Genomic DNA, 14,375 nt, shown 5'->3' with positions numbered 1-14,375 from the left:
AAGGTCACGTGTGTTTTCTTTCTTTCGCCTGCGTTTGGCTGCTAAACATCTGCGAAGAAGGAGTTTCGCTGCGGCTGATCTCAAATATTTGTTCGCTCTCAGGGTTGGTGTTTTTAGCCTTCCAGTCTGTGTTATGAAACCCGATCGGCCTTTTTTCTCTCGGCGCTCGCTGACCCCTCGTACCAGAATCAACTGATAATTGACAGCCAGTCAAAACAGTTCACCTTTCCCCGTTCAGCGCTGCGCCCGAATCCAGCGGCGTGGCACATTCCCCAATTCACCTCCGAAACCTGATCTATTTGAGATCAGTAGCAGCTGAGGCGTTCGCTCATAACGCTTTGTCAGAATTGGCGTGAAACCCCAGATAAAATCATCAGGCGCAGAATTACATTCAGCAGAAACAAACGGGCTGTGAGTCGGGCCGGCTGACCCGCGGCTCTGGTTTCAGCTCAGGTGCCTGAGGGCGAACGGGGTCACGGTTCGAGAAGGGTAACGCGTGTTAACTCGAGCCCGGCCGAGGAGAGAAAACATGTCTTCCACCTGTGTAAGCAAGATCGCACGATTAAAATAACAGGTGAGACGAGCGAGTTCTGCTGCGTACGGGCGTGTTCGGGGTCTCGACCTGATGAAGGTCACTGTAGCCGTTGAGCTCGTCAGGAACGTCCTACTTGTTTGATTATTAAACAGTTTGGCTAATTTGATGATGCTTTCAGCTACCAATAACAGTACTATACTTTATGTATATTTTATATTTATTTTATTCTGTTTTATAGCTATTTTATTTTCTTTATTTCATTTTATTATTTTATTTTATTTTTTATTGTAGTTTTAAAATTTGTGAGTTATTATTTAATTTTTTGGCATTTTGTTTTACATTTTTATTACTTTATTTTATTATTTTTTTAATTTTATTTTTTATTGTATCTTTAAAATTTGCCATTATTTAAATTTTTATTCATTTTATTTATTTTTATTTTATTTACTTATTTGTATTTTAAATTTTTTATTACTTTATTTTATTATTTTATTTTGTTTTTCCTTTTTTATTTTGTATTTTTTATTTTTATCTTTTTTTATTATTTTATTTTATTTTATTTATTTTTTATTTTTTTAAGATTTATTTTTGGCGTTTTTGCCTTTGTTATGATAGGGCAGTGATTAGACAGGAAGCGAAGTGGGAGAGAGAGAGAGAGAGGCGGGCGGGATCGAGCCGGGACTTGAACTCGGGTCGCCCGAAGCGCAATGGTGCTACATGTCGGTGTATAAATGTATACATTTATTGTATATTTTTAAACTTGTATTATTTTTATTTTATTTTAACGCTGAGCTCATGTCATTTATTCCCAGTAAATGAACTGGTAAATATTCACCTGAGGAAAAAAGTATCTGGCAAATGCATGAATGTAAATATAATGTGAATAATGTGTAGTTAGGGTCAGAAATGTTTACATCCATCCACAGAACCAGCTCAGTTCTGGTGGTGCTGATGGGAATGTTATTCATTGCTAGCGCTGGGTTTTGCTCTGTGGTGTAAGTCACGTTTGGAGCGAGCTGCGGCTCTGATGGGGATAAAATGAAATCGTCCGGTCGGTCTCGCTGTAAACATGGTGGCTGCCAGCGGCTTTACGCCTCAGCGGACGGTGAATAAATCAAGCGTTCGGCTGCGGTCGCAGAGTTTCACAGAGACACCTGGAGCCCGTCTCACCTCTCGCTCACCCTGGGGTTCCTCGCGTTGCTGTTTCTCCTCGGCGTAACCAAAGCAAAGCGTCGCTGGGGCCAGAGAGTGACTTCATGACCTCATGGAGACGCGTGTTTGAAGTTGAGCTCACTGAGGGACACTGCGTTCTGAAGTCACCTCGATGTTTGCTGCAGTGCGCTGGTAAACTTCCTGCACCGCTGATGGTTATGGTGAGCTCAGGTTGGTCGGGTTTCCTGAACGCTCCGTTTTGCTCCTCTTACAGGAGTGAACAAGTCATTTATTCCCAGTGTGACGGTTCAGATGTTCAGCAGAATGTTCTCGCTGCTCTTTCCATACAGTGAAATCAGATCCAGTGTAATAGTCCAGTGTTGAGCTGATTTGTTCTGTCAGAGTGTGTGAGCGGCACTCACCTGCTGCTGACCCCTGACCTCTGACCTCTGACCTCGGCAGAGCACCGTGTGGAAGGGTTGTTCGCTCTCACTCTTGGTTTTAGTCATTGGCCGCTACATTCCAGGGTGAATGCAGTGCAGCTCATTGAACATGAATGCTGGGTAAATGATGTCGGATTCCCAGTGTTTTTGCCAGCAGAACCGGCAACAGTGACTCATCAGCCTCGCTGCAGGTCTGTTTGTTGAATCTGCACGACAGAACCAAGCAGTTTTTCTCCGGACGGACCGCAGCGTCCCTGATGTGTGTTTGCTCCTGCAGTGTGAGTTATGCTGCAGAATTAACCCGCTGAGATCCATCGCTCTCTTCCGTCACTGTGGCGGCCCGTTGTTCAGCAGGTCGCGACCCGCCCGGGTCTTTCCTGTGGTCGGGCCGCCGTCACGAGTTTGGGGTCTCTGGGCTTTGATGCGCACGCGGCCGTCACGTCTCTGAGCGAATGCGACTTCACAGGAAGCGTTCCACCCTGCAGACTGAGGCCGCGGCACTCGCTTTTAAGCGCTTTTGTTTTCTTCAAAGGGAGTCTCGGATTTGAGGAGAACATTCTCTGGCGCTGAGCTCTGAACACATGAGGTTTCTCATGAGATGGAACAGAGCGTCAGTGCAGCTTCTGAACTGAATCTGACCCTCCATCAGCCGTGTGTGTGTGTGTGTGTGTGTGTGTGTGTGTGTGTGTGTGTGTGTGTGTGTGTGTGTGTGTGTGACTGTCACTGAACGCGTCACATTTACATGCCATACCACCAGTGAAGCCCCGCCCACTGCAGAGCCTCAGATATTTTCAGCTTGTTTGTTATTTCTTAATTGTTGGTCTGTTTGCTTATGATTACTGTGGCCAGTTGCATAAACTGCTTAAACTAGTCTTACAAGTTAAGGGTCATTCACACAGAACGTTAAAAACACGAGACGCAGGTCAGTGAAACGAAAAAGAGCAAAAAATGTGTGTTTTTTTTTTAAGTTGAACTTGAGCACTGTGTCATACATGAGATGCTGCAAAAGAAGCAAGACCTCAAACACATTCTAGAGTGTGTTTATGTAGAAAAACAATGGAAAAATAGCACAATGAAATGGAAAAACATGTTCTGTGGGAATGGCCCCATAGCCATCTACATTTTTTCTTTAGGACTGGTCATAATTTTTTATGTCAGTTACAGGAAAAGTAGATTGGTCTAATTTAAATCTGAAAAGTAAGACTGATGATTACCCCTCGACTAACTACTAGTTGGTCGGAGCAGTTCTTAAAGTTCCTAAAAGGAAGTTGCGCTGGACTTTTCTCCCCTATTGTGCTGTATATCCGAGTGAAACAGCATCTGGAACGAGAACAAATATAGAGTGGGGCTAGATTTTGTCTGTGGGGAATTGATTGGATGGTTTAGGGTTGTCAAAAGTACCAACTTTGTAACTAAGTCAGTACTGAAATTTTGACTATACCAGCATTTCCTCCTAGGATTTTAACACAAAGATGCATGTTTTTGAAGTGTTGATCATTGTAGCCAATCACAGACATATCTGTTGAGTGTGTGAACACAATGGCCAATCAGAGGTGTTTAAAGGGGACCCTTTCACAAGATGTAATATCAGTCTCTGGTGTCTCCAGAATGTGTCTGTGAAGTTTCATCTCAAAATCCCCCACAGATCATTTATTGTAGCTTGTCAAATTTGACCCTATTTGGGTGTGAGCAAAAACACGCCGTTTTTTTGTGTGTGTCCCTTTAAATGCAAATGAGCTGCTGCTCCCGCCCCCTTTCCAGAAGAGGGCGGAGCTTCAACAGCTCAACAACAACAAAGCTGGAGAATCTCACGCAGCCAAAATGAGGAAAGTGTTCAGCCTTACATTGTTCAAACCGGAGTTGACACTGATGGAGAGACTCAGGAAGAAGTTACAACTTTTAGACGTTTCTGAATGGTTAGTGGATAAATTGATGTAGTTGCTGTGGAGTTGATTCAACTCATCCACTAGCATGTGCCGTCATGTTCATCTTTTGTGTTGAATTGACCCTCGTTTGTGAAGCAGTCCGGCGTAAAATGACGGCATGACAACAACACTCGACTACAACAACTCTTCCTCTTCTCTAAAGCAGCCCAACATGGCAACGAGCTTCTTCCAACAACGAGCTTCTTCCCGGGTTAGTGACATCACAAACCCTAAAATTAACATAAACCCCGCCCCCGAGAACACTCAACAAAGGGGGCGGGGTTTATGTAAATTTTAGGGTTTGTGATGTCACTAACCCGGGAAGAAGCTCGTTGTTGTCCTTACAAGCCATTTGTTGTAGTCCTTAAAAAGAAAATATCTCTTTGCATTGAACTTTGAGAAACTTTGCAGATGTTGTTTATGATCAAACAGCAACATTACACACTAACTAAAGTTAAAAAATTCAAATCAAAGTCAGTACTTTTGACAACCCTATGATAGTTGTGGTTTGCTATTGGTGGATCTCATGTGAGTGACAGGTTGCCCTGCCCTCGTCATCAGAGTAAAGAAGAGATGCTGCAAGAGGGAGCAGAAGTTATTCTGATTCAAAATGATGAGGAACATGAATTTAAAACAATGATATGCACTGATAAATCACTTAGAATAAACACTGCAATGTCACATAAACAAACATTGATTTCATGGTTACTTTCAGGCACATTCTGTGTATATGCAACTGAATAAGTTCAGATTGTAGGTGTGATGTCTGTTATCATCTGGATGTGTGTGTTCAGGCGTGTGGTCGTCCACCGCAGGCCGGCACAGTCTCGGGCTCCGTGGAGAGTTTGTGTGGCAGCAGCGCCCCCTGCGGGCAGGACAGCGGCTTCGGCAGCGACAGCGCCCGTCTGCGGATCGTTCAGATCGAGCGGCAGAGCGGCACGGGTCAGCACCGCCTCGCCCGGCCGTCGCAGCAGCCCACCATCACCAAGAACCTCAGCTTCATCCCCTTCGACGTGTTCCTCACTGCCGGCCGCATCTCTCTCATGACGTACGCGACCACGCCCCTGACCAACCCTCCCGCGCGCGACGTGCCAGAGGACGAGACGACTCGCGGCAGCGCTCTGTCCTCGCTGACGGCCGACGATCTTCTCAACGCTAACACCGGCGTCGCGTCGACGGGGATTCTGGAGGGCATTTCGGCACCCGGCCGCACGTCTGCGCGACAGGCTCTGGGCGTGACGGTAGTGAGACAGCCGGGCCGCAGAGGAGACAAAGACTGCAGCCTGCAGCCGCTGCTGTTCCTGCAGGTGACGCAGCCGTCCGTCCTCGTCAACTGCCACCATCGCAAACAGAGGCTGGAGCTGTCGCTGTTCGACCTCACGCTGAAGGGAGTCGCGACCGACTACAAGAGTCTCGGTGAGTGACGCTTCACACGCGCTACAGGTGCGGAGAGAACACACACACGACCTTCAACTGTCTCTCTCTCTCTCAGACGCAGGGAAGTCTCTCCCCGAGGCGTTAGACTACAGCGTGTTTTGGCTGCAGACGGTCGCGGGAGAGGCCGACAGCCGGACAGGCATCCCTCCTCCACTCCTGTCTGTGGTCGTCAGAGACTTCCTCAGTGGACCAGGTGAGTTCAGACTGGAGATGTGATCGCAGTGTTTGTTTATTTGTCAGGAGACTGTGGAATGTGTTAGTGTGAACGGCACGAAACACTGTATTTAAAGGAGACTTATTATGCCCATTTTCACAAGATGTAAAATTGTCAGGTGTTCCCAGAATGTGTCTCAAAATACCCCACAGATCATTTATCATAGCATGTTGTAAATGCCTGTATGTATGCATGTACCTTTAAATGCAAATTAGCTGCTGCTCCCCGCCACTCTTTCCAGAAGAGGGCGGAGCCTGTACAGCTTGTGCCTCTGCCAAAAACTTGTTTTTGATCATCTTCTCTATCTTGGCCACTCTTAGGTGACTTTGCAGTTTGTCGTCATTGTGAAAGTTTATTATCTGTATGCGTTTTAAAGCCATATCAGTCTAAACATCCGATATATGGTTTTCTGAGCGCACACATCCGAAGCACATGCACAGAAAGCTGGCCGTCAGACGCAAGATTTGTTTTGCAAAGTTGATATAAATAAAACTTTTAGAATCTGAAATTGGATTGGATTCATTCAGATTTATGAAAATTAGTTTAAATATACCTAATGAGACATGACTAAAAATATCTTCTATTGTGTTCTACTGAAGAGAGAGAGTCGTGTGTGTTGCGGTAGGCAGTGTGTGTTCAACAGGTGATTAACTGCAACAAATTAGAGGTGTCACATTTCTGAGCAGCTGTATTCATCAGACGAGTGTGAGGAAGCTAAAGCTGTCAGCGCTGCAAGCAGATATACACCCGTGTGTGTGTGTGTGTGTGTTCTTGATCCTTACACACGTCTCTCTCTCTCTCAGAGTTAAAGGTGGACATCAGTCGGCCGCTGCGGGTCAGTCCCACACTGGCTAAAATTGAGCAGGCCAAGGACTTCTGGAAGAGACTGTTACCTGAGAAGGAGGGCGAATCGCGGCCCAGAACATCCGCAGGCTCCGCCCACCACGGCAGTGACGCCCCGCCCACGGCCGACCAGCTGCTGCGCTCCCTGCAGACGCCCATTCCTTTCCACAAGATGGCGCTGCGCACGGTGCAGATGGTGGTCAGCGTGGAGATGGAGTCACATGCCGCGCGGCCCAGTCTGACTCTGTCTGTGTCGGCCATGACAGGCGCGCTGGTGCTGAAGAACGCCATAAAACCCGCAGGTTAGTCGTGCGCATGTGTGCGAGTGATTCATGTGCTTCTCTTGATTGGGCCTTTAATCCAGCGCAGGGCCCCGTTCCTGTTACCCACAGTGCACTGCGGCAGATAATCAGAGCGTTTGCTTTACTTACGCTGACCGGAAATCCAGTTAATCTCTCTGAGCCTTTAACAGGGCTGAGCGGACCGCAGCAGATCCGCACAGGAAGGAGGTTCCCATCATGTGCGCTGGTGTGTGTCAGCACCTCCGTCCCGCAGGGCAGCAGATCACATGGCGGGAGAGTCTGTCTCTGTGATCTTCTGCAGTACAGGGCACTGCAGACATTACTGTCTTACTGAGTATCTTTGCCTTGTTTTCCAATACAAATATCTAAACACTCTTAAATCGAGAACAGAAAAATAAACTTATTTCAAAGGGAAAACATTTTTCGGACCCCAGTTGTCAAAATTTTTTTCTTGTTTTAAGCATAAAAATTGTTTGCATTGTTTACACACTCATCTTTAACACTTGTGATAGAGGCCTGAAAATGACTTAAAATAAGCAGAACAAATAAGCTTATTTTAAACTTTTCTTATTGCAGTTCATTTTTGTCTTTGAAGAACCAGGATTCTTGGAAAACCTAGATAATATAAGAAAGCCTCATTTTAAAAGTGAACATTAATATTTATTTTTATGCCATTTAATCAGGCAGAAATTGTGAGAAAAAATATTTCAGCGAATCAGGAATGACTGGAAAAGTCACGTAAATGAGTTATTTTGGAGTGGGTGTGTTTGATCACATCAGCACTGGTTCTAGTGACCAGCAGTGGAAGTGTGTGTTTTCTCTCTGTGCGGTTCGTCTCTAGATGGGTTTCAGCGAGCCGGAGCTGTTCTCTGAGCGCAGCCGCCCATCTGCTCAACAGATGCTTTCATAGACTTTCTCCAGATAAAGTGATTGTTGAGAATTTTAATTAAAACCTCAACAATTTGCACTTGTTTACTGGATTGGACATAACTGCAGCATGAGACATGCGTCCGGCCGCGAGCCAGACGGACTCTCTCTGCGGGCCGGAGTTTGATGTGCCTTTATTAAACACAGTCGAAACAGAGTTTGGCCAAACACTGGTAAACAGCAGACGAGGATGTGAGCGTTTGTGTTGGTGTGGAAATAACAGAGCGCTGTGAGTTTCTGGAGCCCTGCATGCGTGTGTGTAATGTGTTTAATATGTGTGTGTGTGTGTGTGTTTGTACATACTTAACCTTATTTTGGGGGCAAATTTGTACACAGAAGTGAGCTACACTTGACAAAACTCATCGTTTGAGGATGTCTTCATTTGTAAAAATGACATAAAAATAAAGTAAATGCAGAACATTTTCAGCAGCTCTTAATGTAAATGGTGTCAATATCCATCTTAAGTAAATTCAGTATTGATTCATTCCGTTGTAAGAATCAATAGTTATTAATTTAGTTGATTTATCTATATCAGCACTGGAGTAAAGAGTGATGTCATCATCCAGCTCAGTTCAGTTCGCATATAATGGTGTGAATGCAGCAGATCAAAGCACTGTTGAATATCAAATGTCAAGTGTCCCCGACTAAGCAAGCCAAAGGCGACAGCAGCAAGGAACCCAAACTCCAACAGGTGACATCAGGTGGCAAACAGGTGTTAAAATGGAGAAAAAAACCTTGGGAGAAACCAGGTTTAGTCGGGGGGGCAGTTCTCCTCTGGCGAACAGTGCTTTGTTATGATTCAGGCAGCTATCATAAGTCTGATAGGATCACAACAATCAAAGTATTTATTTCAGTTCCATCCAGTTGAGGATCGTATTCATCACGCCGGTATGGACGGTCTGTTGAGGAACTGTGGCACTGGCTGTCGCGTCGATGAGGCCTTCCCAGTGGATGATCCAGTCGACTCAATCTCTGCTGATGCTTCAGGGCTGCGTTGTGGTCGTGTGTGAGTGTGTGTGTGCAAGTGTGTGTGTGTGTGTGCAAGTGTGTGAGTGTGTGTGTGCAAGTGTGTGTGTGTGTGTGCAAGTGTGTGAGTGTGTGTGTGCAAGTGTGTGAGTGTGTGTGCATGTGAGTGTGTGTGTGCATGTGAGTGTGAGTGTGTGTGCAAGTGTGTGTGTGTGTGTGCAAGTGTGTGTGCATGTGAGTGTGTGTGTGCAAGTGTGTGAGTGTGTGTGCATGTGAGTGTGTGTATGTGCATGTGAGTGTGTGTGCAAGTGTGTGTGAGTGTGTGTGTGCAAGTGTGTGTGGAGTGTGTGTGCAAGTGTGTGTGTGTGTGTGAGTGTGTGTGTGTGCAAGTGTGTGTGAGTGTGTGTGCATGTGAGTGTGTGTGTGTGCATGTGAGTGTGTGTGTGTGCATGTGAGTGTGTGTATGTGCATGTGAGTGTGTGTGCAAGTGTGTGTGTGAGTGTGGGTGTGTGTGTGCAAGTGTGTGTGCGAGTGAGTGTGTGTATGAGTGTATGTGAGTGCATATGAGCGTGCGAGAGTATGACTGTGTGTGTGTGTGTGAGTGTGAGTGTGTGTGTGTGTGTGTGTGTGCAAGTGTGTGTGTGAGTGTGTGTGTGAGTGTGTGTGTGTGTGTGCGAGTGTGTGTGTGCAAGTGTGTGAGTGTGTGTGCATGTGAGCGTGCGAGAGTATGACTGTGTGTGTGTGTGTGTGTGTGTGTGTGTGTGTGTGTGTGTGTGTGTGTGTGTGTGTGTGTGTGTGTGTGTGTGTGAGTGTGTGTGAGTGTGTGTGTGTGTGTGTGTGTGTGAGTGTGTGTGTGTGTGTGTGTGTGTGTGTGTGTGTGTGTGAGAGTGCTTTTGTTTATATTACATTGTGGGGACCAAATGTCCCCATGATGTAATATAAACCTGAGTTCACCTACATCGTGGGGACCAGCCAGCGGTCCCCACAATGTAAATGGGTTTATAAATCATATAGAATGAGTTTTTGTGAAAAAGTAAAAGTTTGCACAGTTTCCTGTGAGGGTTAGGTTTAGGGGTAGGGGCAGGGTAGGGGGATAGAATGTACAGTTTGTTCAGTGTAAAATGCATTGAAGTCTATGGAAAGTCCCCACAATTCACAAAAACAAACATGTGTGTGTGTGTGTGTGTGAGTGTGTGTGTGTGTGTGTGTGTGCAAGTGTGTGTGTGAGTGTGTGTGTGTGAGTGTGTGTGCTCAGTGTTATTTATGAAGGGTCATGCTGCTGCCAGACCAAAACCACACACTCCTAAATCTCTCCTGTCGATCACTGAGCCAAAGATGAACCACAGGGTGAGTGTCAGTACCAGATGGAGACGTGTGTGTCCGTGGACGATCCATCAGAGGAAGTGGATCTAGTCTGTCTGTAATACGCTCAGATACCTGGACACACAACAGCAGCTACAGACACACGTGAAGTACAGCAGCAGTGCTGTGAAACACATGACCCGTCTGATTGTGCTGCGTTTTGGTCTCCTGCAGAGTTTAATCGAACACGACAGGCTGTTCAAGAATGAACACAGATCTGTGAGTGTGATTTCTGTCTGTTGTTCTCTCTCCAGACGGTTTTAAGGAGGTCTGTCTGTCACTTCAGTGTGAGGACGTGTTGGTGCGAACGGGTCTGAAGGACAGGAGCTCCGTGTTTGTGGGTCCGTTTTCCTGCAGTGCGGATCTGGAGGCTCATTGGTGCAGACACAGCGGAAGCTCCACCCCCGACTCACCTGGACCCCCGAGAGTGTTGATTGACATGAAGGGAGGACTGCTTCAGGTAACATGACAAATGCCGCTGCTGCTTCTGTTCGCATATCCTCTCACACTCCACACATGTGTCCTTCCGTTCTATTGAACGTGTCTTAAATGAAATCATGTGCTCATCTCCGTAAACTCTGAGCGCGGCCGCTGAACATGCAGAAATCCCCTAATGTTCCTGTTCACTGTTAGTCAGAGACACACGGAGTCATTCTGAGTCAGAGATTCCAGCTGATTCAGGCCAAGAACTCACACACATTTACTTAGCTATCTAACTGGAGACATTGCATGGACTAGTATTGTTTTTATATACATTTAGTTATAAATTCTGCAACCTAAACCTAACCCACACACTAAACCTCACTGAAAACTTTCTGTCTGTCTGGCACAGGTGTTTTGGGGGCAGCAGCAGTTTAATTGTTTATCTGAGATTCAAGAGCAGCTGCAGAACTACTGGAGTCAGATGAGCAGTACGGAGGCGGAGTCTACCAATAAGCCCCTCCTCTCTACACCCCTGCCCACCCCTCGCCCTGCCCAATCAGAACACTCCTCTGATGACCTGCGCACAGGCCTCTTCCAGTACATACAGGACTCAGGTAACACACACACACACACGTATGTGTTAGAACTTCATAACATTTTCATTAAAATTTTCAAGTGTGTGTGATGATCTGATGTCTGTCTGTCTCTCAGCGTGTCAGAAGCTGCCGTCGCCTCATGAGGTGGTGTTTTGGAGGGAGACGGATGAGTCTTCAGGTGTAATGCTGTGGCGTTACCCTGAACCACGCGTGATCACGTTTCTCAGAATCACACCTGTTCCCTTCAACACCACAGACGACCCGGATATCAGCACGGCCGACCTCGGAGACGTGCTGCAGGTGATTAGTGCTGCATTAGAGCTGCATTAGTGCTGCATTAGAGCTGCATTAGAGCTGCATTAGTGCTGCATTAGAGCTGCATTAGTGCTGCATTAGAGCTGCATTAGTGCTGCATTAGAGCTGCATTAGTGCTGCATTAGAGCTGCGTTAGTGCTGCGTTAGAGCTGCATTAGTGCTGCATTAGTGCTGCGTTAGAGCTGCATTAGAGCTGCATTAGAGCTGCATTAGTGCTGCATTAGAGCTGCATTAGAGCTGCATTAGAGCTGCATTAGTGCTGCATTAGAGCTGCGTTAGTGCTGCGTTAGAGCTGCATTAGTGCTGCATTAGTGCTGCATTAGAGCTGCGTTAGTGCTGCGTTAGAGCTGCATTAGTGCTGCATTAGTGCTGCATTAGTGCTGCATTAGAGCTGCGTTAGTGCTGCGTTAGAGCTGCATTAGTGCTGCATTAGTGCTGCATTAGTGCTGCATTAGAGCTGCGTTAGTGCTGCGTTAGAGCTGCATTAGTGCTGCATTAGTGCTGCGTTAGAGCTGCATTAGTGCTGCATTAGAGCTGCATTAGTGCTGCATTAGAGCTGCATTAGAGCTGCATTAGTGCTGCGTTAGAGCTGCATTAGAGCTGCATTAGAGCTGCATTAGTGCTGCATTAGAGCTGCATTAGAGCTGCATTAGAGCTGCATTAGTGCTGCATTAGAGCTGCATTAGAGCTGCATTAGTGCTGCATTAGAGCTGCATTAGTGCTGCATTAGAGCTGCATTAGTGCTGCATTAGAGCTGCATTAGTGCTGCATTAGAGCTGCATTAGTGCTGCATTAGAGCTGCGTTAGTGCTGCGTTAGAGCTGCATTAGTGCTGCATTAGTGCTGCGTTAGAGCTGCATTAGTGCTGCATTAGAGCTGCATTAGAGCTGCATTAGAGCTGCATTAGTGCTGCATTAGAGCTGCATTAGTGCTGCATTAGAGCTGCATTAGTGCTGCATTAGTGCTGCATGAGAGCTGCATTAGTGCTGCATTAGTTTTGCAGTTTTTTTTCTGCATTAGAGCTGCATTAGTGCTGCATTAGAGCTGCATTAGAGCTGCATTAGTGCTGCATTAGAGCTGCATTAGTGCTGCATTAGAGCTGCATTAGTGCTGCATTAGAGCTGCATTAGTGCTGCATTAGAGCTGCATTAGTGCTGCATTAGAGCTGCATGAGACTGCATTAGAGCTGCATTAGAGCTGCATTAGTGCTGCATTAGAGCTGCGTTAGAGCTGCATTAGTGCTGCATTAGAGCTGCGTTAGAGCTGCATGAGACTGCATTAGAGCTGCATTAGAGCTGCATGAGACTGCATTAGAGCTGCATTAGAGCTGCATTAGTGCTGCATTAGAGCTGCGTTAGAGCTGCATTAGTGCTGCATTAGAGCTGCGTTAGAGCTGCATGAGACTGCATTAGAGCTGCATTAGTGCTGCATGAGAGCTGCATTAGAGCTGCATTAGAGCTGCATTAGTGCTGCATTAGAGCTGCGTTAGAGCTGCATTAGTGCTGCATTAGAGCTGCGTTAGAGCTGCATGAGACCTGCATTAGTGCTGCATTAGTTTTGCAGTTTTTTTTCTGCATTAGAGCTGCATTCGTTTTTCACTAGGGCTACGTTAGACTGTTGATGCGGCTTTAGTGTTGCTAATGACTGCATGAGTCGGTCACTGTCGTCATTGAACTGAGAGCTGATTGGACCATCACAGACATGCACATGTTCGCTTGATGCATGTCCGCGGCAGTGTGCACATGCACCAGCTCATGATTCATATTTAATTATTTTCAGCTCAGAACTTTATTTTTTCCTTTTATTGCAGCTTCAGAAAGCCTCCATTAATTGATCCTGTGATTTGATTTCTGCAGTTTTACAGGAAACGCTCGTAAAGCAGTGACTGTTGCCATTTGTTAAAGAGAAACAGATTTCACACCCGAGTCAGACAAACAGTTTCTCTTTCACTCTTTTGTCCGGATGTCAGTCATTCATGACACACTGAAAGCCTTTCAGTTTGTTTTTGCTCAGTTTTATGATGACAAACACTGTATTTGTGTTTGAGGAGCATTTGTGACTCAAAGAGCTTCTCATGATGATCATTAGTGTTTCATTCATTTGATGGAGCATCAGAAGCTCTTTAAGAGTCATAACCTCATCTGTCTCTGTCTGTAGGTGCCGTGCAGTCTGGAGTACTGGGACGAGCTGCAGCGAGCGTTTGTGCCGTATAGAGAGTTCAGCCTATCAGAGAGCAGCGTGTGTGAGCTGACCCTGCCCACTCTGACCCCCGACACACACCAGACTGCCCTGGTGACCTCTGACCTCTGGAGGGTAGTTCTCAACAGCACCAGTGACGGAGGAGAGGAGAGGTGAGTGTGTTTTACTTGAGTTTGTGTTTTAGATGCGAGTGTGCCATTGTGTAAACGTGTGTGTCTGTGTGTGTGTGTGTGTGTGTGTGTGTGTGTAGTTCGGACAGTGAATCAGGTTCTCAGGTGCCCTGTGAGCAGCTGGTGTGTCCTACTGCTCTGGCTGCATGTACTCGAGTGGACTCGTGTTTTGCACCATGGTTTGTGCCGTCAGTCGGCGTCTCTTTACGACTGGCCTTCCTGGAGCTGCACTTCTGCCACAACCTGGATCAGCTGGGCACAGGTGAGTGAGTGAGTGAGTGTGTGTCTGTGTACAATCAAGATAAACACTTAAACACTTTGTCCTGATTTTATTCTCTTCTCTAATTTGGCTCTTTTGCAGTGCCATGCCAGAAGCTCCGCCCCTTCCTCCCAGACAGGAAGTTGCCTCAGGATCAGGAGTTTGCGGTGGTGTGTGTGCGTGAGCCGTGCGTGTTTGTGCGTCAGTGGAGTGACGTGTCTCAGTGCTGTCACGAGCTCAGCTTCTCGTCCACGTTGAGCTGCCGTCTGCTGGAGTACCGTAACCTCACGCAACTGCCCGTCGTTCAG

General features: G+C 46.6%; 1 protein-coding gene across 10 annotated transcripts in view; it reads left to right on the top strand.

The window, feature by feature from the left end:
- LOC137002215 (intermembrane lipid transfer protein VPS13B-like) overlaps positions 1-14,375 on the top strand; it is a 110,401-nt gene that overhangs the window by 73,486 nt on the left and 22,540 nt on the right. For 7 of the 10 annotated variants that reach the window (XM_067361811.1, XM_067361819.1, XM_067361745.1 and 4 more), the window contains exons 34-42: positions 4,850-5,471; positions 5,548-5,685; positions 6,510-6,851; positions 10,361-10,566; positions 10,939-11,143; positions 11,241-11,425; positions 13,597-13,790; positions 13,889-14,070; positions 14,170-14,375. The exon at positions 14,170-14,375 is cut by the window's right edge and continues 147 nt beyond it. In XM_067361811.1, coding sequence (XP_067217912.1) covers positions 4,850-5,471; positions 5,548-5,685; positions 6,510-6,851; positions 10,361-10,566; positions 10,939-11,143; positions 11,241-11,425; positions 13,597-13,790; positions 13,889-14,070; positions 14,170-14,375 — 2,280 coding nt within the window. Of the gene's footprint in view, positions 1-4,849; positions 5,472-5,547; positions 5,686-6,509; positions 6,852-10,360; positions 10,567-10,938; positions 11,144-11,240; positions 11,426-13,596; positions 13,791-13,888; positions 14,071-14,169 lie in introns of those variants that run through there. The other 3 variants (XM_067361754.1, XM_067361786.1, XM_067361793.1) reach the window with 3 other exon arrangements.

Source organism: Chanodichthys erythropterus, chromosome 2, assembly GCF_024489055.1.
Source record: "Chanodichthys erythropterus isolate Z2021 chromosome 2, ASM2448905v1, whole genome shotgun sequence".
Lineage (NCBI taxonomy): Eukaryota > Metazoa > Chordata > Actinopteri > Cypriniformes > Xenocyprididae > Chanodichthys > Chanodichthys erythropterus.
This window is presented reverse-complemented; position numbering and strand designations above follow the sequence as displayed.